Raw genomic sequence first — 24,493 nt, 5'->3', positions numbered from 1 at the left:
CAAGCGGTAACAGTACAAGTTCTTGTGCAACACAGCAAAGTCTATCAATATGTTTATAAGATGTGCGGTGCATCTGTTTAGTTATGGATATTGACTCCAGTCTCTCCTGGGTTACAGTTCAGTCTCGCTTCTTGAGTGTGCCATCTGGCTGCTGGCTGTATGGCCTATCCTCATGGTAAATAGCAGTTCCAAGTCCCCTCCACTTCCAGGCGCTTCTTGGGGAAAAAAATGCAAAGTCAAAAATTAGGACTAGGCAAAGTCAGCCCTCGTACCCAGGTAACCAGCAGTAAACATAGGAGAGGGGGGTCCTAGACCCTCACCATCACAGCCGTAGCCCAATCCCTGCACGGTTCTTCTGTTGCAGTGTTCTAATCAACATGCAGATTGGCCTCTACAGCCAGTCAATGACTACAGCACCTGGAACTTCTGCAGCTATGTGACACAATGAAGCACCCACATGTGACCACTGAGGCCAGTGATTGGTTGCATATATGCATATACAACAAGTATGACTTTGGCTGCTGGAATTTCCTTTTTAATTAAGGTGAAAACTTATTTCACGCTATGGGCGAATCCCTATTGACCTGTCGTCATCTGTATCAAAATGGCTGTGAGTTAAAGGGGACTCTATCTCTTATCTCGGCTCATAGTGCAGTTAAATATTGTCTAGTGGTGCAAGGCTGTGGGAAGAGGAAGACTATAGAGTTCTTAGAGTTATCCTGACTGTGCTCTACATGTATAATCTCTAAGAGTATACGCCAAATGTAAAGATAAAACGCAATCTGAACATAGCCTTAGTGAAAAATACTCTGCTTTAAAGTTGTCAGCTGGGGGCCAAGTGACCTTGTTGACAGGTGGTCTATATCACCATAGTCAAATGTAGCACGCATTGCCATTTGTTCTTATTTAAAAAAAAATTAAAAAAATTCCAAATAAGCCAGTATCTGTGTTGTATGGAGAGGGAGGTTTTTTTGTTTTTGTTTTTTTGTACCGATTTTTACAACTGAACTCTTTTGTGTGCACTTTATTGAGCTACTGGCTATAAAAAGTAGACATAAGCTTTTCCAGGATACGTTACCATATGTATGTACATTAGAGGTAACTCTAGTATCTGTCCTAGTATGACTTATATTCTGTATACAAACTTAATCCTAGTAGGGTTGAGCCGATCTTGACTTTTCAGGATTGATTTTGAAATCCGATTTCCGATCATTTTCCATTCGAACCCCATCTCGATTCCAATTCCGATCCCAATGCAAGTCAATGTGATTTTTTTACTAATCGGAGATCGGATTTTAAAAACAATCCTATTCACTACACAGCATGGAATCTAACAATTGAACGCTTTAATTGTTAGAATCCACGCTGTGTAGTGATTTTTTTTTAATCACTAAGTAACCAGAGGATTTTTTTTTTAATCCTCTGGCTACTTAGTCCCCCCCTGGTGTCCACTTACCTGCAGAGATGGCTGGTCCGGTGCCCGCTGTTCTCGTTCTTCTTCGCCTCGCTGCCCCGCCTCCTAGGTTAGGAGAGTGTGGGCGGGTACTGGGAGGGGAAACGCCACGTCTCCCCGCTCTGTACCCGCCCACACTCTCCTAAGCCACAAGCCCCGCCTTCTTCCTAGCTCTTTAACACTAACCTGGGAGGCGGGGGCAGCGAGGCGAAGAAGAACGAGAACACCGGACACCGGACCAGCCATCTCTGCAGGTAAGTAGCTACTAGAGATGTTAGCTAGTCTCCCATTAGTATGAATGGATGCAGCCAGCACTCAGGGGGTTAAGGCTGTGTCCCAGCTGCTTCCATTCATTCCTATGGAACTGCAGCGGAGCCTTCACACTGAGTATACACTCCGCTCAGAATGAGCGGAGCGTATACTCAGTGTGAAGGCTAACATTGTTAGCTTTTCCCACAATGCTTGGCCAGTAACAAAGCATTGTGGGAAATAATCACTGATCTCGATCCCACCTAAAAAGATCGTGTTCGGAATTCTAATCGCGTTCGCGAAATTTTCTCGATCACCGATCGGAATCCGATCTTTTCCGAACACGATCGCTCAACCCTAAATCTTAGCTTTCCTTGGGTTGGCTCTGGAGACTGGTTGGTACCCCAGATTCCTAAAATGCAGCGCGCACAATATTTCAAGGATCAGGCTGTCTGGTCTGTTTGCACAGATATGAAGTCAATGATCCAATGCAAAAATACAAATGGCCTCTAGGCCATGAACAACTACTGGGCCTGGTGGTGGGAATAGTCATAGACAGTACATGGAGCAAAAAGGGGTTTTGTTCCCTAAATCGCATGCTCACTTTCTTGATAGTAACATCCTATAGAGAAACATCGACCAGCATTTGTGTGAATAAAACATTTGGGGTGAGATAGGAGGAAAAGAGCCAGGCTAGTGGAAAAAGAATAATTTTTTTAATGCGATATAACATATATTATGAAATTTCTTATCATTTGTACTATTGGTTTCTGAAAGTTTATTGAAAAGTTAGCGGCAATTTGTAATTCTCTAGACAAGTCCTCCGTGTTGCCATCTAATAGACAGTAGGAAGATGCTTCTGTTGGGCACTGGGCCCCCTCACCTCCTAGGCCCCTCTGCAGCTACATATTGTTGCACATGTGGATTGTCCATTCCTGTGGCTTTTGTTCATATCTGCTATCATTTATAATGGAAGTCATGATGCTATCTATGTCTTACAATGTATCCTAACAGAGGCGTAACTTGAGTGGGTGCAAAGGGAGCAGTCTCAGCAGGGCCCAGGAGCCTTAGGAGGGCCCATAAGTACAGACATCAGTATTGAGATTACAGCTTCCATCTGGCCCATAAGCCAAGGAGACCCACAGATTACCCTAACCACACTAAGGTGGAGTAAACCCCTTAGCGCCTGTAACCATCACTATCAAGAATTTGCTATAGGGATGAGGTAGGGGGCCCCGGACAAAAGATTGCATCGGGGTCCACAAGACTTTAGTTACACCATTGTATCCTAACCTAAACTGACAGACCCTATTAACTTAAATCTGTGTCCACAAGGGCTCTATCAAGCTTTCCATGTTTTGGATGGTAACAATAGTGACGCCTTCTTGCTGTCAAAAATGAACAAATCCTCAATGAAAAATGTACACGCAGGTGTTTACAGGAAGTCTGACATGGCCGCTCCATATGTACAAAACACTGTGTCTTCTGAGGGTATAAAGTTACAAGATCCTTTCTAAAAATCCAAAATATTTGAGGTTAATTCATAGACAAGGCACACCTCTCCATCTCATCCGGTGTGTACACAGTAGGAGGTAGACCGAGAAGTTAAGCAGGTTCTGATTCTTCTAGGACCTGAAATGGGACTTTGTGCTGGTGTGTGAGAACAGTTCTTATGACAGCCAGGAAGAGGAGAAGAGGCGGCTGTACATGTCTGAACTGGAACAGAAGCGCTTCAAGATAAAGGTTAGACTTTCTTAAGAACATACAACAGCAGATACTACAAATGTTGTTCTGTCAACTCAATGGCAGAACTTTTTGTTTCTCTGTATTTCTTACAGACCAAGAGCTCAGTATAGTCATTTCTTTTCTAAGGTTCTTTTCTTCTAGGTTGTGATTTCATGTCACTGTCTAGAGTTGTATGTGTACATAAGAAATAACACCATGTCTGGTCATTATAGGACATGTCCTGCGATCACTGATGTAAAGTTTAACTTGACCCCTCAAGGGGTTCCCAAGACTTAGATATCAATGGTCTATCAGGGGCATAAGCCCTGATGCAAAAGCCAAACTTGGGTTCCCTGCACAACTTCACAACCACCAACCATGTCCCATATGTACGTTTTAGCAACATTTACATTCCTTCTCTATCTGGGCCCAGACCACTCCATAACATATCTGTGCACACAAGCTTCCTATCATCCCCATCACCAGTCGGTGCCCTCACTTTCCCCATTTATGCTGCAGCCTCCCCCAGAGGATCCCTCTGTGTGCTGCATTTTTTTTGCCATGGAAGGGTTAATTTTCTCTTATCTGACATTAAAGACTGTGGATCATAAATCTCCTGTCTCCGGAGTGAGAAGACTTGCGGGGGGGCCCCTTAGAGCCTGGGCCCAGTTACATCTGTGACCACTGTGATATCTACAGCTACACCTTAGGATAGGAGATCTGTACCAGTTCAGTAGGACATGCTATGGACACTAGATCCTTGTGCAGAATGGTCTCCTTATAGTTCTATTCCAGGGATCAGTAACCTTCAGATCTCCAGCTGCTGTGAAACTACAACTCCCAACATGCTCCATTCACTTCCATGGGAGTTCCAAGAATAGCAGAGCAAGCATGCATGATGGTGGCAGCTGATCATGACGGTGCCAGGAGTTGAGTTGCCCACTGATCTGACAATGGTGATCTATTTTACAGATGGCCCATCAATAGCTATGTCTTGGAACCCCCTTTAGGCTAAGGGCCCCTTCACACGGCGTAAGCGCTCAGCTCATTCCGCGTCGTACACGCGAGCGCTTTGAAACACTTCCCATTCACTTCAATGGGAGCGCTCGTAAAGCCGGCTTTACGTGCGCTCCCATTGAAGTGAATGGGAAGTGTTTAGAAGCGCTCGTGTGTACGGCTCGGAATGAGCCGAGCACTTACGCCGTGTGAAGGGGCCTAAGAAACTAGATTTTGTGAGCCAAAGCAAAGAGTCGATTGAGCAAAGAGGAGGAGTAATAAGGGCTCATTCACACAGGGCAAGAGGGGGAGGATTCTGACGCTGAATTCACCTCAGAATCCGCCCCCTCACAATAGAGGTCTATGTAGACCGCTAGCTTCCTTTTTTCCGTGAGTGGTATGTTCCGGCTCACGGGGAAAAAAAGTGAGCTGCCCTTTCTTCAGGCGGATTCGGCGGCTGAGTCAGCCCCGGCGTCCGCCTCACAACAGCACCCTAAGGACTAGGCCCATTCATATGGGCCTACTCTGGAGCGGGAAGCCACGACTGTCGAAAGCCGTGACAGTCATGGCAGGCGCATTTTTGTCCTATTCTGATGCGGCTTCCCACATCAGAATCAGGACCAAAATACATGGCCCCGTGCCCTGAGTGAACGAAGCCTAAGAGCTCCCTATAATTTTCCTGCTCCTGTATATAAGGCCCGTTACCTGCTGAGGTTACTCCAGCGGGTAATGGCCTATTAAAAAAAAAACATAAAAACATCAGGGACCCTCCGGGCCGACCAACTACCCCTGATCCCGATAGTTACGCCACTGGTTTAACATCTTAACCTATTCTATCTTCTTGCAGAAATCTAAAGATGGGAACAAGATTTATTATGGGGTGCGGGCACCTCCCGATATCTTCAGGAAGTATGTCAGACTTCTCAAGAATCCAGACCAAGGCTACGCCAGTCTGGGCGAAGAAAATGTTTCTGAAACAAGCAGGTGATCCCAAAATTAATTCCAATATACCAAATTATTTTACTATTTTGCTACTCATGGAAGAGATTTAGGATTATAAATCTAAAATATAGAAGGTATTCCTTTTATGTTACTATTATTTATGTATTTTTTAAAAATTTTACGTGTGAATCTACTAACAATACTACATTGACATCCCATGACAAGTGAAGTTAATTGAAGTTGATTTCCGCCTAAAATCTGAGGCTGGGTTTACACTATTTACAAAAAAAACCCCAAAACAGATTGATATAAGAGGTGAGAAGTAATATCTATCTTGTATATGTTGTCTATGGGATCCAACAGTAAGGCTAGGTTCACACGGCGGAAAATGAAGAGATATTCCTCTTCGTTTTCCGCCACCATATTGGGCCACAGGATTGCAACGATAGAACATTGATGCAGGACATTGGCATTCAGTTGCAGCTTTCTTCTCCTGGTTAGTCCCCGATGAATGGGCCGAATTGATAGGGACCTCAGAGCCGCGGACTCCATTTTTGAGAAAAGTACGACCGTAGAGATGAGATTTCCTGAGGAAATACCATAAACGTCTGATATGGGAATACTCGTTTGGGCTAAAGCTCCATGTTGCAGGAAAAACTGATTTTTTTGTTGAGGTTCAGCGCACTGTCTACTTTCCCAATATGCGCTCTGTTGCTGGAGATATTGGTGCCATTACAGCACCAATATCTCTCCACTGTCAGAAATGGTAACAGAAAGTCTGGGGAGGAAAACTCTGTGAACTTTCTGTTCAAAGCGCTGCAGGAGGAACCACAACGTGTTCCCACAATGGTTTTTCCTGCAGAGCTTTAGCGTTGCGTATCGTCCCGTGGGGCCTTAGCCTTAAGGTGTAAATGCATATGTGGTTTTTTGTGGAAGCGTGTGGTGTCTTTTTTTGCACCAAAGCCTGACGTAGATTCAGAAGGAATGTGGAATACAGAGGAAGAGCTTCCACTAATTTTTCTTCTGGATCCAATAATGATTTAGGCTCAAAAAATTCTGATGGAGGGTTTATGTCAATTGAGAATTGCCCTTTTGTATCTGCATTTGTTTTCATAAGACTGAGTGACAGCCAACATGACTGACATTGAATCTACATCAGCGCAATAACCTGTAAATTCCCGGACTCTCCATCATTGCATAACTAGACAGATTATGTTTCTTGTAGGAGTATATTTGCTGGCGACACATTTACCTTTTCGTTATATACTACTAGTACTTATGTTGTGTTATGTATTTATAGGATCCGCATTGTTCATTTTATTCTGCACAAAACCAGCATTCGATCAGGAGGTAAGTGAATAGAATAGAATCAGTTACATGGCTCTTACTACTGATACGTTACATACAGTGTCCCCTTCCATTATGCCAAGTGGACTCTTCACCTCTGTGAGCCCCTGGGTACGGCGGGGGGGAAGAGGGGGCACTTTTTGTCCCACTGACTAGGACCTATCAACACTCTTTCAAATCCTTATTATATTTTGGTGAAATAAACTCTATATCCATTGTGTAATCCTATACCAATATAATATATATCCTATAGATTTAGGGATTGGGAAATCTGAAATCTGAAAATCTGAAATAAAAAATGCAACTTTTTTAATGCAAAATGGATCCTCTGATCAGCATCTCTTTGTGTTTTTAGAGACTTTGAATGATCTCATAAACAATGGAGTGTTCGAGACCGCTTTCCCATTACATTCCGTGAGTTTCTAAACACGATTTTCTCTTTTGTTGTATAATTATTTTAGGTTGTTAGGTATATTTGACATATTCTTAAACTATATACAGTAAGATAACAGGTTTTGCAGGTTCTGGTGCAGTTAGTAATCACTTAGTACTTTCACTTACTTACTGTAAAGGCACCGTCAGCAATGCACAGAATGTATCTATACTGCGGCCGGTACGCCGGAGTGTTACCTGACTGTATTCAAAACACTGTATGACAGAACCCTAAATCCTGATCTGGAATTTGTATGCTAAGTGTATACAAGTGTATAAGTGGTATATAAGACAAGTGAAAGGTAAAACGGCTTTAGTCTTCTTAGTCGGTATATTACAAGGCCTGCAATCTCCTATTAACTCTTCTTTACCTTTAATATTGCGCTTACAAGAAACTTTATAATGGGAGAGATTAGAAGCAAATTGCAATAGGATGGTTAAAGGATTATTCGCTTCAAAGGGCAGGTTGGATAATATAAGTAGGTGCTAATAATAATAACAATTATATATAATATATATATATATATATATATATATATATTATTATATATAATAACTATTATGGATATTTATTCAATTGGTTACGTGTATAAGACATACAGTAAGTAATAACTGCAGGAAGAGTCTTACTATAAGAAGCAAAATTGTTACTGTTGTAATGTATTTTGAGAAAATAATAATAATAATAATAATAATAATAATAATATACAATTTTGCCCCCCCCCATCACACCCTTTTAAAAAACATACAAAAAATACTAAGTAAATTAGATGTACCACAAACATTATACGACAAGAATAAACCATTGATAGGTCCTGGGGAGCTGTATAGCAAAGGTAGCAAGTTGATAATAATTCAATCATATCCCCCTGCCGAGACCCCAGCCATCTGCTACTATCTGTAAAGAAACCTGAAGGTGCTTAAAATCCCTGCAGCGCCACCACTGGAGAAATTAAGCCTTGCGCGATGTCCATTGAAATCAATAGGTTGTTTACGTAATACTAGACAGTGTGTGTCCAAAACAGTAGACCTCCTTCTATTCACTCAGAATTACATACCTGAGTATACCTTATGAAAAAGGGTTTTCTGAATTGTCCCTTTGCTTCAACCTGACGTCCGTCAGTCTTAGTGTAATAATAAGGTAAAAAAGGTTACCTGGCGCCTATCAATAAGAGGACTCAATGTAAACAGTTGCAGCTCCTACCCGGGCAACAACCTGCTAGGTAGTGGTAGTTCAGAAAAATCAGAGGAAAAAGCCGGGATACTTGATAGAGCGCTACTGAGACAAATGCTAATGCAATTGGAAACAACATCTTTATTGGGTTTCTAGTGACAGTAGAGTGGCTATGCGTTTCAACACCTATCCGGCGTCTTCCTCAGGCCAAGACGTGGGAACTGGCTGTCACGCTCTAACAGTCCATTACGTCTTGGCCTGAGGAAGACGCCGAATCGGCGTAGAAAAGCATAGCCACTCTACTGTCGTTAGGAAGCCAATAAAGATGTTGTCTTAGCTTATCTTTCCAATTGCATTGGCATTGGTCTCAGTAGCGCTCTACCAAGTATCCCGGCTTTTTCCTCAATCTTAAAGTGTCTCATTCATTGCTCCTTATTTTACAGCTGGAAGAAACAACTGGTAAACAGCTAAAGGAAAAATGGGCAAGATGGCGGGATGTCATCTACAAGCAGCCAGTGCCACAGATCAGGTGATTCAGCCATGTAATATAGATGAGGTTACCTCTATGAAGGATACACTGGCTATACATTATATCTGGTTCTTGTACCATCAAATTTGCTCTGAGAACTGATTATATGTTTTTTTCTCCATAGGGAGTATTTTGGAGAGAAGGTGGCCCTATATTTCGCGTGGCTTGGCTGGTACACCCTTATGCTATTTCCCGCAGCCCTAGTTGGACTAGCGGTCTTCTTTTATGGGTTTGTGCATTTCAATTCCAGCAAAATCACGTAAGATTCTCTAATTTTATTTTGTTTTTTTGTCTTGCCAATATCTGTAAATGTATAAGCCATTTTGTATATATTATTATAATACAGCGAAACTCCTCTGAGGCACCCACCCAAAACTGCTAAAAAAATGGTCTTCTATAGGGGAGATCTGAAGGTGGATGACCAGTATGCATAATACTCAGAGTAGAAGTAAAAAGCTGTTGCAGCAAGAAGTGGAGTGCAAAGGGTGCAGTCACACCGGGGCCCAGGAGCCTTAGGGGGGCCCATAAGCACTGGCATCAGTATTGAGATTGCAGTTTCCATCTGGTCCATAAACCAAGGAGACCCACAGATTACCCCAAACACACTAAGGTGGATTAAACTCCTTAGCACTGTAACCATCACTATCAAGAATTTGTTGTGGTGATGACGTAGGGGGCCCCGGACAAAAGATTGCACCGGGGCCCACAAGACTTCAGTTACGCCATCTTTTTATAGCTTGAGTGACAAGCAGAATAAATCCTGACTGGACTCTTATGAGAGACAGGACTCCTGCCCACACAAGGAGGCAATATTCCCTGTATTAGTGTATGCACAGAGAAGATTGTCAATCATTGTGTGGGGGCGGGGCAATCAGGACTCTGTCTCTCCTAGGAGTCCTGTTAGGATTTACCCTAATTTTATTTAAAAGGAGTCTGTCAGCAGAAAAATCGGTATCAAATTAATGACATTATCTTGTAGGGCAGCTCCTACCCTTTCCAAAGGTGCATTTTTTTTATTTTGCATGCAGCTCAATATTCATGCAAATTAGCTGAACAGAGCTTTAGGAACTTTTTACTTAAGGTTATCCTTTAGTTTTTTTTTTCTACTCAGTTCAATATCGCCTAATCCCAGGGGATATTAAACAATTAGGCCTATACCATCATATGAGCTATTGGTCCATCTTGGTCCTTGGCAGGTGATTCTCTTGATCTCAATGATTTATTGTAACATTGCACAGAATATGAACTGGACTAACATTTATATGGTTTACTAATCTTGTCTTATTGATCTACTTTTACCCTTAGCCAGGAGATTTGTACAGCAAACACAACAGTGATGTGTCCGCTCTGTGATCAGAAGTGTCCATACTGGCCATTGTCCGATACCTGTACCTATGCAAAGGTAAGAATTGGGAGTATAATAAATGCTCATCTAGCAAAAGGTAGGTATGGTGTATAGTCTAGTCTAGGCATAGTGTATAGTCTAGTCTAGGTATAGTGTAATATTGCAGTTCAGCTCAATCCTATGCATTTAGGAGGAGTCTTGTGGTCAAGACAATTAAAATGGCAGTAATTCTCAAAGACTACAATGAGGAGATAGCTGCATGCAAGGCTCTGCTTGTTGACTCATCCCTTTCAGTAGCTCCAATAGGTGTCAATACAGAAAGAAGTATGGACACTCTCCACTTCAGTGTATGTGGAGCGTCACATATGGGGCTCTTACTTATGGCACCTTTGCCCCATGTCTTGGCATACAATGTTATTGAAGTGAGCGGCAATACAGAATACAGCACGTGAATCATGGTAAAGGAGCCATATAGCAAGCACTGTGGTTCCTCGTTTTGATCAATGGCGGTCCATGGGTCAAGACCCCTATCATACCCTGAAATAAAGGGGCAGAAGTCCTCATCTGATAGGCTCATTTCTCCTCAATGTCTATAGATGCATATACTGTCTTTGGACCTGTACACTATATGCTCAGCACTCCGAGAGCCAAAGCCAAAGTGGTGCAGCCCAACGCATCTACCGTCTGTCCCTGCCATGTCCACTGACTTCTTACTCACTTGTCACGCACCAAATGCTATACGAAACAATAGTTAGATTATACGTAATAAGAACATACATTGTAATCTTTCTTTCTTTTTGCTGCGTAGGTTACACATTTGTTTGACAATGAGGGCACAGTGTTCTTCGCCATGTTCATGGCAGTGTGGGGTAAGTAAAGTCAATGTAAATTCTGTAAAAAGTGACAACTAAGCAAAACAAGTTCAACTATGAGACAAAAAGAGAGGGATCCCTGAGTATAAGAGCTTGGTGGGAATGAGTGACACAATAGGGGAGATGGTGGCTCCTTTGTACTAGGGACCAACACCATATATTGACAAGGGGAACATAAATATAGCCGCCTGATACAGTCAGAACCAATGTGTATACAGTATCACATGCAAGTAGTAACAATGTATAGTAAATCTTTATCCTTGAGTAAAGTGGTAGACTCCCAGATTTTGTTGGGACTGACTGACCATACAAGTAAGGATTGTGCTATTGGCATTTGGTTTCTCAGGGAAAATAAGAAGTGTCTGGTGGCGGCAACTTTCTTTCCCTATGGCGGACCCCTACCCCATATCCATGATCAGCCATCATGTGTTTAATATATTGGGTGGGATGATTTATGTAGACATCTGTTATGACCTATGGTATATTTTCCTTCAGCTACTATATTCTTGGAGCTATGGAAGAGGCAAAGAGCAAGAGATGTCTCTTGGTGGAACCTGTACAGCTGGGATGAGGATGAGGTAGTATTTTGTTTTCTACCGTAGGAGTGATATACACTGATATACACTGTACTCTTGTAGTGGGGTTGCTGTGACCATCCTAGGTAGGGCATATGGCTATCCTAGTGGGGTGTCTATTATGGCAGCTCCTTTGCTAGCCGGAATGGAGCCTTTCTCTTTCTGGCAAACCCAGTCCACCAATGTATAACAATGTCCACACGTAATATTGTATTTCTTCTGCAGCCAATGCCAATTTCCTCCAACATTATCAACTGTTTTCCATGTCACTTATATTCCATGGCATGTTTGGTGTGTCACCAGATGGCAAGGCCATATTCCTTCCTGGAAGCAATGTGGAATACCTCTGTAATACAATGCCATATAAAGACCGCATACAGCAGAGCTTTGAATTACGCCATTGGGACTCCATGTGCTGCCCTATAGGCATGATAACTTGAAGGGGTTTTCTGGCCCCAAATTGATCTTCCATTAGTCTTTGGTTGCTGGAAGTGGTTAGTGAATTGGCAGCATATGCGGAAATTTCAAGTTGGTGCTCAAAAAAGGGGTTGTCCAGGCTTTCTAAAAATTGAGCTATGTATAGGAAATTATATACCCACACACACACACACACACACTTCAGTGCCATTACTTACCGCAGGTCCTACAGCAATACAATCGCTTAGACCTTTCACCTGGCCTGAAGCCCATCATTAAGCATTGATGCTTGCATGTAGGGTGTGTGGCTGATGAGGTCCATAATATCGAACAGCACTGATATCTCTTTCAGCAGATACCGCATATGATGTAGGCAGAGACATGGCTATTGGAGATGGGAGACAACAGTTGCCCCTGGGCTCTCATTTTTGGCATCTCTACTTCATTATAAGATGAAGTGGCCAAGGGTTGTTGGATCTCCTACGAATCTTGATACATGTCCTTGTAATTGTCTTGCCGGCCAGGACTTTCTTCTTTGTACTATGGTCATAGATGCCACTAATGTACCTGTCTGTGTGATTTGGCTATTAGCTGGTTTCTATAATGGGACCCGTATACTTTCTATACTCTATATACTGAGCACTTTTTTGTTTTTGTACAGGAAGAGCTGGCTTTAGAACTGATCAATAATCCGGATTGCAAGATTCAGACCCATCAACATTCTTATCTGCGTACTACTTTGGTTCTACTTGGAGTGGCCGCCATGGTATAAACCTCCCATTACTACATCTACAAGTGATCTAGCCGTTGTTCTTTGCCGGTAACATCTAATCCATGCTCTCTTTTTTTGATCTTTTTTCCATCAGATAGCCGTTTTGATCGGCATAGCACAAGCTCTAGTGATCTACCGAGTTGTCGCCACTGTTCTCTTCATGGGTTCATCTTGGAATTTTCTAAGTGATCACGCCAATACCGCCTCTGTCATGACTGGAGCTGTACTCCATTACCTCACCATTGTCATCATGACTAAGGTACTTTGTTCTGCCATGTAAATGTCACATGTAATAGTAATGCACAGTTTAATAATGTGTAGCAGTCAACATGTCTGCAATCTTACTTATTTATATACATATTTTATTTCTGTTACAAAACGGGATATAGGGGTATAGGATGCTCATAATGTGAACAAGGGGGACAAGGTCACAACCTTCATGGGATCTTTATGAGTAAACGTATACTGTTTTGCCCCATTGAAAGATTATGGCATGAGGATCTGTGGAAAACTGTGGCATAAATCCAAGGGTCAGCCTCAGATTTCTGCCATGGATTCCATTGCAAGTACACATCAGAAATCTCCGCCGTGTAATAGTGCAAAGATCGCAGGCCATGAGGTCCTCTGACATCTGTGTACCAGGGACTTGGGATTCAATGGTTCACCTGCTCCGGCATTTTGGTAGCTCTCAAGCTGTCCTGCTGCTGAACTTGTTCCTCACGCCATGCCTGTGATTGTTCCGGCATCTCAGCAGCTCGCTGGGACACCATATAATGGTGTTGTTGGCCTCGATGATCCACCTGCTCCGGCATTTCAGCAACTGTCAAGCTGGCCTGCCGCTGAACTCGTTCCTCGCGCTGTGCCTGTGATGGTTCCGGCATCTCAGCAGCTTGTTGGGACGCCATATAATAAGTGTGTTGATGATCTCCCTCAGCTCTGCTTGAGGAGAACTCTGTGATTTCTGGCTACCTTCATAGCTCTCGTTGTTTTCGAATTTTGCGACAAATTAGATTTTCTTTTCTAATTTGTATTAAAGGTGTTTTCCCATCCAGTGTGTCAGCACTGCCTGGAGCAGATCAGATAATATGCAAATGCTTGTACACAATGCACTGAGGGTTAGCTGAATGTTTACATAGAGAGATAACAGACCAGGCTTTATCAGCAAACCAGTTAAGATAATGCTGCTGCCAAGAGCAGTGTAATATAGTATGTGAGCATAAATTCATAACAGTCGTGAGGCCATGTCATTTACCAGGTTAAAAAGTAGCCTATGTGTTAATCAAGGTTACAAACTATCTATGTTCCATATTACATCCAAATCCATTCAGTCATTTTTGCGTGAAAAAGTGACAAACATCCAAACACACAAACTTTCACACTTATAATATTAGTGGGATTTCCACAATTTTGCAATTGGATTATTGGACAATTGGATTTTACTAGAAAACGTATCCTAAAATTGTGTTTTTACCCTCAAAAACTGCACAGGCAAATGGCATAAAGCGAAATTGCCACAATTAACAGTGAACTATGTGCAAGGAAGTTGGCCATGTGGTATACTACCGCTACTTGTCGACCCCACCTTTAACAGATCTTATTTGCCTTCCATTTTGTCTTCGCAGGTGAATCGCATCGTCTCCACTTATTTATGTAATTTGGGTGAGTTTCTTGAATTTAATAAATCTCATCTGCATAAAATCGTAAGCAGAGTATTGCCCTATAGATTTCTGTAAGTATAATATTCAGGATTTGCGTGATACAGATCTCGGATCTAGCCCCAGACATGAGCTGTGACCTGGAGCTCTACAATGTGGAGAGGTTTTTTAAGTCTGCTTCCTCCTAAGTCTGAAACCCAACTGCACAAGATGGTATCACGAACCACCTAGGTATAGGTCCTCTATTGGATTATGAAATATGTAGCAGAGTTAATACAGATGACCTGGAAGTTCACGCTACCACTTTGCTTGGGACAAGCAAAACAGGCAAAATCTAGTTCACTATAATTCTGAATATTATATTTCTGTCCCACCTTAACAACGTATCACTTTCCCACTGGATAAATATCTGATCAATTAAGGTTCTCCTAACGGAAGTGCCATGGTCCCCAAGGTACAGTGCTCGATTACCTGTGCCCCTGTACCCTAGAATTGATCGGAGCAGTACTGTGCATGTGTAACCGTCAGCCCATTCAAAATGCGGACACGGGATCCCCTTTCTCATCATAGTTGGTGTTCTCAGAATTAGATCCTGTGAGAGAGTGAAGGGTGTAGTCTGGGAGGACAGGTATGTTCCAGCCAGGCAGCTAAAGGGTGTTTGGTAAAGACCCACACCAGGGAGGTCAGCTGACTAATTAAGGCCTGATATAGTCTGTGTGTGAGGACTAGGAGCTGTGGCACCACACTGACAGAGCTGACCTGTCCAAACAGAACCCACAAACCAGGTACTGTGCCAGCCGTTTGATGTTACCAGAGCGAGAGTCTGGCAGTCAGGCTACTGTATAGTCAGGAAGCAGTTTCTTATGTTTAGTTAGTTCTCAGCCGAGAAGGCTTTTGTTTTATTTGTTTGTGCCTTTGCAGAGGCAGTTTATGCACCGCAAGTGAATAAATACTGAACTTGAGTGCAACCCAGTCTCTGTGTCCCTGTTTCCTGCACTGCTACCGAGCATTTACCTGAGCATTTCCCCACAACCCCTAGAGCTCATACATTTATCACTTATCATGTGGATAGGTTATACATTGTTGTGGTGGGACAAACCCTTTAAAGAAGAACTTTCACCACTTCCAATAAGTTCAGTGCTTTACATCATTTAATAGCTGCTGCTCTACTAATTCTGGCACAGATGGCATTTCCCTCTAGCCCCCACTATTCCTGAGTAATCAATGCTCTTAGTTTTGGTGCCTGATGTACTATTTAGGCTCTGTACTATCGGAGGGCGGTGTCAGGCAGGAGCAGAAAAGGGGTGTGATTTTGAGCTTTGACATTGGCTGCCTCTGATTGGAGCTCTGAGTCATGCCCCCTCCCTGACACCGCCCTTCTCACATTACAGAGCTCAACTAGCACATCAGGCATCAAAACTAACAGCACTGACTGCTCAGGAATGGTGGGAGCTAGAGAGAAAATTCCAACTGCTAAAAACTTGAATTGGTGGAAGGGGTGAAAGGTCCTCTTTACATTGGAGATGCAGCAGTCCAGGATTCCTATGTACTTCTGGGATATTTATGAAGTAAATCTCAGTACTGATGTCCTTTGCAATAAGAAATTAGATGAGGCCATAAGGATCAGATTTACAGAATAACATTCCTATCTTATCTCCACTCAGAGAAACCTCGGACTTTTACTGAACGAGAAAACAGCTTCACAACTAAAGTGTTTACATTTCAATTTGTCACCCACTTCTCCTCCCTCTTCTATGTGGCGTTCTTTCTGGGAAGGTAAGCAATAGATCACTTCCATGTCACCATGTGATCTGTCGTATTTCATGAAGAATGTTTTTGAAGAATATTCTCATTAACAGGATTAATGGATACCCAGGAAGCTATATGCGCATTGCTGGAGAATGGAGGCTGGAAGAGGTGAGTGGACTTTTGCTTTAAAGGGATTTTTTTGGAATCAGGATATTGATGGCCTAAAGTTTAGATGGGCCATCCATATGACATTGGTGGAAGTTTGACTCTTTATCCCCACTTGTGCACAAGCTGCATCCTACATGGATGCCATCTACTAAGTAATGGTGAAGCAGGGTATTGAATCTTCATCCAAAATGGACGATGCTCCAATACCCTGCTAATAAGTACATGGCATTGAATCAAACTGAACAAGGTAACCATTGCAGAATCTGCCGCGCTTGGCATTGGACCAACCAATCTGATATTGATGACATATTCTAAGGATAGGCCATCAACCTCCTGATCTCGAAAAAACTCATTTAGCTCGATAGATGGGGAAATATGAGTTATTTTTATTTTCCTTTTCTCTTGACAGTGTCACCCAAGTGGATGCATCACCGACCTCTTTATACAGATGTGTATCATCATGGTTCTTAAACAGACTCTCAGTAACTGCATGGAATTTCTTTCCCCGTGAGTATGAGCCATCACTTCTGCAAGGAAGACCCTCTTTTGTGGATAGCTCAGGGTTTGTTGTATGATACTCCTTATACTTGTAGAGAGCAAGTTTAGAATCTGCAGCAATTTGTCTCTAAACACAAACTCCTCGTGCCGGGTCCAGTAATACACAACAGATGACTCTGTGGTTAGCAGTGTTGTTTTGCCGCTCTGGAGACCTGGGTTCCTTCCACAATCTAATTGGCTTCCTATGAAATTAGCCATAGTGTGTGTTAGTGAGTTAGAGAGATGAGATAGGAATGCTGATAATCTCCATGGAGCAATCGGAGCCTAGAAAATCTCAAGATCCCAGCATATCAGAACCCTATACAAGTACAGGTTTGGGAGATCTAACATCAGCCTTGGGTACGTTGGGTATAAATAACGATGACCCTGCAGAACTCGACAACTTCTTGCTTGGGTGGTCTTATAGTTTTATGAACACCACAGAAACCACAGCTGCAGTGTCAGTCAACTGAACTTGGGGCTATAACACGAGTCTGTTGACTTGCATATGTAGATGCTAAGGCCACGTAGATTGACACGGTCTGTGATCTTCAACAGGTTTTGTTTTTTTCTTATGTCATGTTATTTGCGCTGTCAGTGCACCAGGTGCCTCCTTCCTACTGACCTGACTTCTCTGTACACGTGTTACTTGCTAGCTTGTGGGCTCCCAGACTATGTGATTTCTGAGACCTGGAGGTGATGTCACCAACACATAGAATTTGGTATTTCACCCCTCCTGGCACCCCAGCCTCTTTTTATTGTGTCTCCTTGCAGCCCCAGACCTCACCACACACAGCTCAGAACCCAAAGGCCCACCTCTAGGTTCACACTTGCGCTTGGGTTTCTGTTTTTCAGGTCTGCTTGAGGATCTGAATATGGAAACCCAATCCGCTTACAAAATTGTTACCTGCGGACCCCTTAGATTATAATGGGGTCTGCCCAGTTTCCACACAAAAACGGATTTCCCCGAACAGAACCCAAGCGCTGGTGTGAACCCTTAAATGGTGCTCCTTCAAGCACACTGTGAACTTCCTGTCCTCCACCATATTGTTTTTCTTTTTCTCTACTCTAATCCTAAACCCTATGCTATAGGCTACAGGGATAATATATATATATATATATATATATATATATAGTTTTATTTACAAATTTGAGGTTTGCTAAAAATTGTTTGGTTTCCTTCCTTTCTGTAGACTCCTAAAATATAAGTTTCGTAAACTACAGGATAAGCGGAGTAGGGTGTACAGTGAGCAGGGATCCAGTGACCATGTAGAAGCATGGAGAAAAAATTACAGACTTGGTGAAGTCCATATCTTCAGTTTATTTGATGAGTTTCTTGAAATGGGTGAGTCTTGCACATAGGGAACCATGTTAGATGTTGTCATCCTCTTCTTTAGTATTTCATGCCACATCATCAATCTCTTGTGTCACTCTCCATAGTCATCCAATACAGTTTCACAACGATCTTTGTGGCTGCCTTCCCTCTTGCCCCACTCCTTGCCTTCATCAATAATGTGCTGGAAATCCGTCTTGATGCCATCAAAATGACCCGTTTACAGCGTCGCCTGGTGCCGAGAAAAGCGAATGACATAGGTGAGGTTTTTTCATATACAAATTTAATGGACTTTCGTTATATTGAAGAATTACGTCTTCTAACTTAGTCGCTTCACCACTTGTACATGATGTGGCTCCTTCGTACCTACTGAATGATGGGTGGGCATTCAACTTGCCCCATTTGATTGCTAGTCAGAGGAGAGCAGTGGAGCCACATAGCTTCTGTAAAGCTGGCCATACACATTCGATAGTTGTTGACCATCATACAGTTTGTGCGCACAATCTACATGCAATATAAGAAAATATAGTACCATTAAATATCACATCTTCCATGATTGGAATAGTTTGCTTTGACTTTTCTTCTCCATTTGACTCAGGTGACCCTTATTACTTCTCCAAGTTATGGTTTGGCTCTACAAATTTGTTGCCAAGATGTCTTTGGCTCATTGCTTTTACACAGTAAGAATGTTCCTTATTGCCCCTACGCAGTAATGGTTCTCCTTACTGCCTCTGCACACAATGACACCCATGGCTATAATGAAATAGAAAGTGGTGCTATAATAAAGTATGGGCTGCACTCCAAGACAAAACAGTGTCTTGCAGATACATTTTACATGATGCAAGTAAAGGTTCTCAGAAGGTTCTCTCTAATAGATTATATGTGAGATTGCGTAGATGAGAAACTCCTACTTATATGACACCAGAATCCATGTTCTAGGTTGTACAATGCCCAAGATATTCCTTTGAAGTGACCCCCAGCCTCAGTTTCCCTGCATTATACAAGAGCCTGTCCCTCCATACACCTAGTGAAAACAGTATACAGACGTCAGCTCTCAATAGACAAACAATGGGGGGGAATAAAGGGGTGCAGGATGTCATAGAAAAGAGCCAAATCCTGGCAGCATTTTTGTCCCTAATAAATTCTGCAATACACTTTATTAACAAAGTTGTTTCTTTTTAAACAAAGTTGTGATATTGTGATAATGTCTGTGTCCTTGTTTTCCAGGTATCTGGTTGCAAGTTCTCGAAGCAGTGGGAGTTCTAGCGGTCATCACTAATGGTCTAGTCATTGCAATCACGTCAGACTTTATTCCCAGACTCATATATAGATATGCGTATGGACCTTGTGCACAAGGACAAGAGGACATAGAGTAAGACATAGGCTAAAGAGATGATCTATCCAAGTTGACTATTACTTCTTTTCTTATACACTGTCTACCAATAAGTATTTGGACACCTGTGGTCCGAGCGGCAATTACATCCTCAACCCTCCGGGGCTTTCCACAAGTCCTTGTATGACGGCTAGTGGTATTTTATTCCATTCACCTTGGAGAAGACAGGTAAGTTCTTTCACTGATTTTGGACGGCTGCTGCACCCCTTAGTTCGACGATCCAAGTCATCCCAGAGGTGCTCGATAGGGTTCAAGTCTGGGCTCTGGGCAGGTCAGTCCAGTCGGTTAACCTGATAGTCACTGTACCAAGCCATGGTAGGCCTCACTACGTGACAGCTGGCTTTGCCTCCTGGAAGTAACATTGGTCCGACCCATAGAACCGCCATAATGTAGGAAGCACACTGTTATCTAAAATAGTGCAATAGGCGTCGGTGTTTAGTGTAGCATGCACTGGGTCCATACCAGGAGAAACTCCCCCAGACCATAATTCCATCTCCACCAAACTTTACTGGGTGTCCAAATACTTATTGGTAGACAGTGTAGCATATCCATTACTAAGCTTATGCACATGCGGTTTTATATACCGCTAGAAAGCCGACAGTGTGCTGAATTCAGTGCACTGTCAGCTTTCCAGTTGTGTGCCTTGTGGATGGAGATATCGGTGCCGTTACTGATAGCTCTTCACTGTCAGAAAGGTGTTCCTGACAGTCTAACTGGGACTGCCCCTCCTGACAGTACTGTGTGTAGCGCTACACTGTCTGAGGGGGAGTTCCTTTCCGCTGATGATGCTAAGCTGTGAGGAATGCCCCCCACCCAATACTAGTCTATGGAGGAGTACTGTCAGGAGGGAGGGGGTGGCGTTCCTCACAGCTCAGTGTCATGGCTTGGCGGTAAGGAGTGCCAAATCCCAGTATAACGTTACGGACAGACTGTCAGGAGGGGCGTTCCCAGTTAGACTGTCAGGAACATACTTCTGACAGTGAAGAGCTACTGGTAAATGCACTAATAGCTCTTCAGCAGGGGCACATAACATGAAAGCTGACAGTGCGCTGAATTCAGTGCACTGTTGGTTTTCTAGCGGTATATAAAACCACATGTGCCCAAGGACATGAAAGGTTCTCCTTAAAGGGGTTTTCTGCCCCCCTAATGCATATTTAATTCTAATGACCTATCCACTAATGGTCCCCCATCATCATCTCTCTTTTTTCAGCTGTCTCACCGGATACATTAACCAGAGTCTTTCAACATTTCGTACACAAGACTTTGACAAGCGAACAAAAGTGTCCGAACACACAATGTTCCCAAACGCCACAGAGTGCAGGTAACTACATTTCTTATAATGTCTCGTGTGGTAGGAATGAAGCTGCAGGACATAAATGTAAAGTCTATGGTGAAACCCTCCTTATATCACTTTCCATTTATTGCTGCTCCTCTTATGTGAGCGGCACCTCATTAGTTTGACACCTCCATTGTTGATGCTGTCACAATTGAAGGGAATACAGGCGTAAAAAAAAGCTTTATGGGTTGTTCTCCCACACTCCGCCGCGCTACCATGTTATGTCTATAACCTAACACATGTAGGCACTATTTGTCCTCTAACCTAGCCCCACGTAGAAGCTGATGAGACCGCCAATGTCAGGCTCCAGTACCCAGCCTCTCATACCGCTCCATACATGCTCTGTCTATGGAGCTGCTGTACATCCGCTATACACTGCTGTTCCATCATGTTTATGGGACTGAGAAGAAAAGGGGAACCAGTGGTGTAACTAGGAATGGCGGGGCCCCGTAGCGAGCTTTGACATGGGCACCCCCCCACACCCTGACCGATGCCGAAGACTCTGACCGACCCCCCCCCACACACATTCCTGCACAATCTATTATGCCCCATAGTGGCCCCTGTACATACTATTATGCCCCATAATGGCCCCTGAACTTAATATTATGCACCATAGTAGTCCCTATACACAGTATTTTGCCCCATTGTGAACAGCCATGAACAATTATTATACTCTGGGGTCTTTTCAGGCCCCAGAGTATAATAATCGGAGACCGGGGGAGGGGGGAGGAACCAACATAAGAAACACTGTTACTTACCTATCTCCGGCTCCGCTGCACTCCTCGGTGGTGTCGGCCATCTTCAATGACGTCCGAGACGTCACATGACCTGGGACGGTAACGTCATGGACATCACACAACTAGGCTCAAAGCCTGCCTGGAGAGGTAAGTACAGTAACAGTGTTTTTTATGTTCTTATACCTCTCCCAGGCCTCCAATCATTATACTCGGGAGGGTCTGAAAAGACCCCACGAGTATAATAATAGTGTTTGTGGGGCCAGTGGTGTCACTTACCGATCCTGTCCCCTGCCAGGGTTAAAAATAATTCTACAGAATTTCATAATAGGCTGTACTGTAATGCAAATAGCCCGAAAGACTCTTTTATAAGCCCATTTTACTCTTTTTCATCAGATATCGTGATTACCGCAATTCCGACTACAGCTTCTCTGTGCAGTTCTGGCATATCTTTGCTGCTCGGCTGGCGTTTGTCATTGTATTTGAGGTGAGTTGCAAAGAAGGTGTATCACCCTGTACATCCATTCTGAATGGGGTCGCAGAGCCTGGCACAACCCCTTTAACCCATTTTACAGTATATTTTTATAACTATATGTTACTCGATTTTCCTTCCTTCTCGCAGTCTTACGCTGTTTTGTTTCATCTTACTGTTTTAGCACGTCGCTGTGTGCATAAAGTTTATTGCTGCTTGGTTTGTACCAGACGTCCCTCAGTCAGTGAAGAATGATAGCCTAGATAAGAAACATAAAGATCTACTGGATCAGCTCGGGTAATTTCTCTATTTCACAGTAATACACATTTTAAGTAGTTGCCATGCTTACAAGTTTGTCTCAGGCTGGGTTCACATCTGTGGTGAAGATTCTGTATAAAATCGGCAGAGAGAAAAGTCCTCCATTATAGTCTTTGCTCTTCGGGTCCACGAGCGAACAACTAAAAACCAAACGCTAGTGAGAATCTATTGTATTATGTCCACATGACCGTTATTATAGTACGCTGCTGTCATTGGACATTAATGGAGTAGAGCCGCCTCTTTATGTGTCCGTTCCCATTGACTATAATGTAAATGTTTTTACATGGGAGGTGGTGAATGCAGATGGACACCCAATAGAGATGGAGGATCTGTCTTAATCTGTGTTTCTGTGTCCATTGCTCTCTGTGATGGATAAGAGCAATAGACATTTAAAAAAATGGTAGTGTGAACCCACCCTAATACATGTCTGCTAGATGAGATAACCAAACACCTATTACAGACTTCATGGCGTTCCCAAAGTAGTGAAAGCCTTACATTACATGTCCCATTGGCCCTCCCTATAATCCACTCCTTCCACAAAGAATAGATCTATAAGGGGGTGTTTGAAATGAATTCATTGCATTACGTTGCAGCTTTCCACTTGCAGGACTTTTCTCTCCACGTTTCGTGCGGAAACCAAACGGACCCCATTACAGTCTAAGGGGTCCACGGGTTTCCCAAGGAACTGCTTTTTTATGCGTATAGGTTTCCATTTGTGGGGTCCCGAACGGAAACCCGAATGCAGATGTGAACCGGGCCTTAGATGGGTCTAATGGAATGTGTATGGGGGGGCCTTCCGAATCTCCTCCGACTGCAGATACTGAGAGACAGGAGGATTGGATGGTTGAATATGAACGGCTAGATCCTTTCCATTAGGGAGATGAGCCTTTCTTCCCTCTCCCCAGTTCAGTACATGTATAAGATAGCTGTATGGCCGAGTTAAATCGTCAATATACCCCCAGCTTCCCCCCATGCACAATGATTTTTAACACAATATGTCATTTCCGATATAATGCTTTTTAGACCAGCTATTCAGTTTGTATTCTAGCCTGCCTATCCACTCCATTCCCACACAAGAAGATTCTAGAACACAGAAGGCACTATATAGTCCTAATTCTCCCCTACTCCATCCCACAGAGAGATGCCAGAGGAGACTGATGAGTTATCTCATGATGGCTCTCCCCACCCTTACAGAAACCTACTAGTGGACCTCAGGTAACTTTCCAAGATAGAACTTCCCCCTCTTAACCAGAGCTGTATATGGCCGACAAATACCTATTCTTATATTCACTTCGGTCACATTACTCAAATGGTTCCTGAGCTATTCTGACCTTCTAATTTTTTCTCTTTGCTTAAAGTATGATCGAGCGTTCAACAGAAGTCTAATACCAAAGAAAGTCCCGGAGTAGAGAAGATACCAAGAGACCTGGAGCTGCCCAAACCTCGTGTCATACAGCAGAGAACCTAATGTATACTGTTCTGTAAATATTTTTTTTTAATAAAATAATTTTTTAGAAAAAGTCTCCCTTTCTGTTCTGAACAAACCAGCAGTACAAAGTCTTATTTGGATAAGCTAAATCCTATTACATTAATGGATACTTGACCCTCATGTAGGACTGCTAGTCAATGATTTACTATGAATTGCACTCAATAGAATGTACATCATAGAGCGCCCCCTTGTGATAAGACATAGCAACCACTAAATGGCTGTAAATGTATGTTGTAAAGGGTCACAATGGTATGAAAAAAAGATCCCTCCGTGGCTGGCGCTCCGAATATTCCCTTCCCCAATGGAGGGGCCTTCGTGGTCATGTCACTGCAGCCAAGTAGTGTTTTTTCACGGCCAGCACACTGACCTGTTATTGTTTTCTATGGCCCCATTCACACGTCTGTGTATTATCATGGATACATGTATGGGGCTGTGTGCTAGGGTTAAGCTCAGGACAGGGATTATATCAGTTTGTTTTGTG

The 24,493-nt window shown here is 43.0% G+C and overlaps 1 protein-coding gene across 2 annotated transcripts in view; it reads left to right on the top strand.

The window, feature by feature from the left end:
- The window catches only part of ANO9 (anoctamin 9), a 36,814-nt gene extending 12,820 nt beyond the window's left edge, over window positions 1-23,994 (top strand). The window contains exons 3-25 of one of the 2 annotated variants that reach the window (XM_075281377.1): window positions 3,332-3,445; window positions 5,271-5,407; window positions 6,666-6,715; window positions 7,068-7,126; window positions 8,762-8,847; window positions 8,972-9,106; window positions 10,153-10,249; window positions 11,001-11,061; window positions 11,560-11,642; window positions 12,718-12,822; window positions 12,923-13,087; window positions 14,451-14,487; window positions 16,148-16,259; window positions 16,343-16,400; window positions 16,810-16,907; window positions 18,131-18,282; window positions 18,378-18,530; window positions 19,498-19,642; window positions 20,874-20,984; window positions 22,130-22,220; window positions 22,390-22,502; window positions 23,661-23,738; window positions 23,882-23,983. In XM_075281377.1, the coding sequence (XP_075137478.1) occupies window positions 3,332-3,445; window positions 5,271-5,407; window positions 6,666-6,715; window positions 7,068-7,126; window positions 8,762-8,847; window positions 8,972-9,106; window positions 10,153-10,249; window positions 11,001-11,061; window positions 11,560-11,642; window positions 12,718-12,822; window positions 12,923-13,087; window positions 14,451-14,487; window positions 16,148-16,259; window positions 16,343-16,400; window positions 16,810-16,907; window positions 18,131-18,282; window positions 18,378-18,530; window positions 19,498-19,642; window positions 20,874-20,984; window positions 22,130-22,220; window positions 22,390-22,502; window positions 23,661-23,738; window positions 23,882-23,909 (2,268 nt within the window). In that variant the 3' untranslated portion in view covers window positions 23,910-23,983. Of the gene's footprint in view, window positions 1-3,331; window positions 3,446-5,270; window positions 5,408-6,665; window positions 6,716-7,067; window positions 7,127-8,761; window positions 8,848-8,971; window positions 9,107-10,152; window positions 10,250-11,000; window positions 11,062-11,559; window positions 11,643-12,717; window positions 12,823-12,922; window positions 13,088-14,450; window positions 14,488-16,147; window positions 16,260-16,342; window positions 16,401-16,809; window positions 16,908-18,130; window positions 18,283-18,377; window positions 18,531-19,497; window positions 19,643-20,873; window positions 20,985-22,129; window positions 22,221-22,389; window positions 22,503-23,660; window positions 23,739-23,881 lie in introns of both variants that reach the window. The other variant, XM_075281378.1, reaches the window with a different exon arrangement.
- The last annotated feature ends 499 nt before the right edge of the window (window positions 23,995-24,493 follow it).

Source organism: Leptodactylus fuscus, chromosome 7 (genome assembly GCF_031893055.1).
Source record: "Leptodactylus fuscus isolate aLepFus1 chromosome 7, aLepFus1.hap2, whole genome shotgun sequence".
Classification (NCBI taxonomy): Eukaryota; Metazoa; Chordata; class Amphibia; order Anura; family Leptodactylidae; genus Leptodactylus; species Leptodactylus fuscus.
Note: the sequence above shows the minus strand (reverse complement) of the source record. Positions and strands in the feature narration are given on the sequence as shown.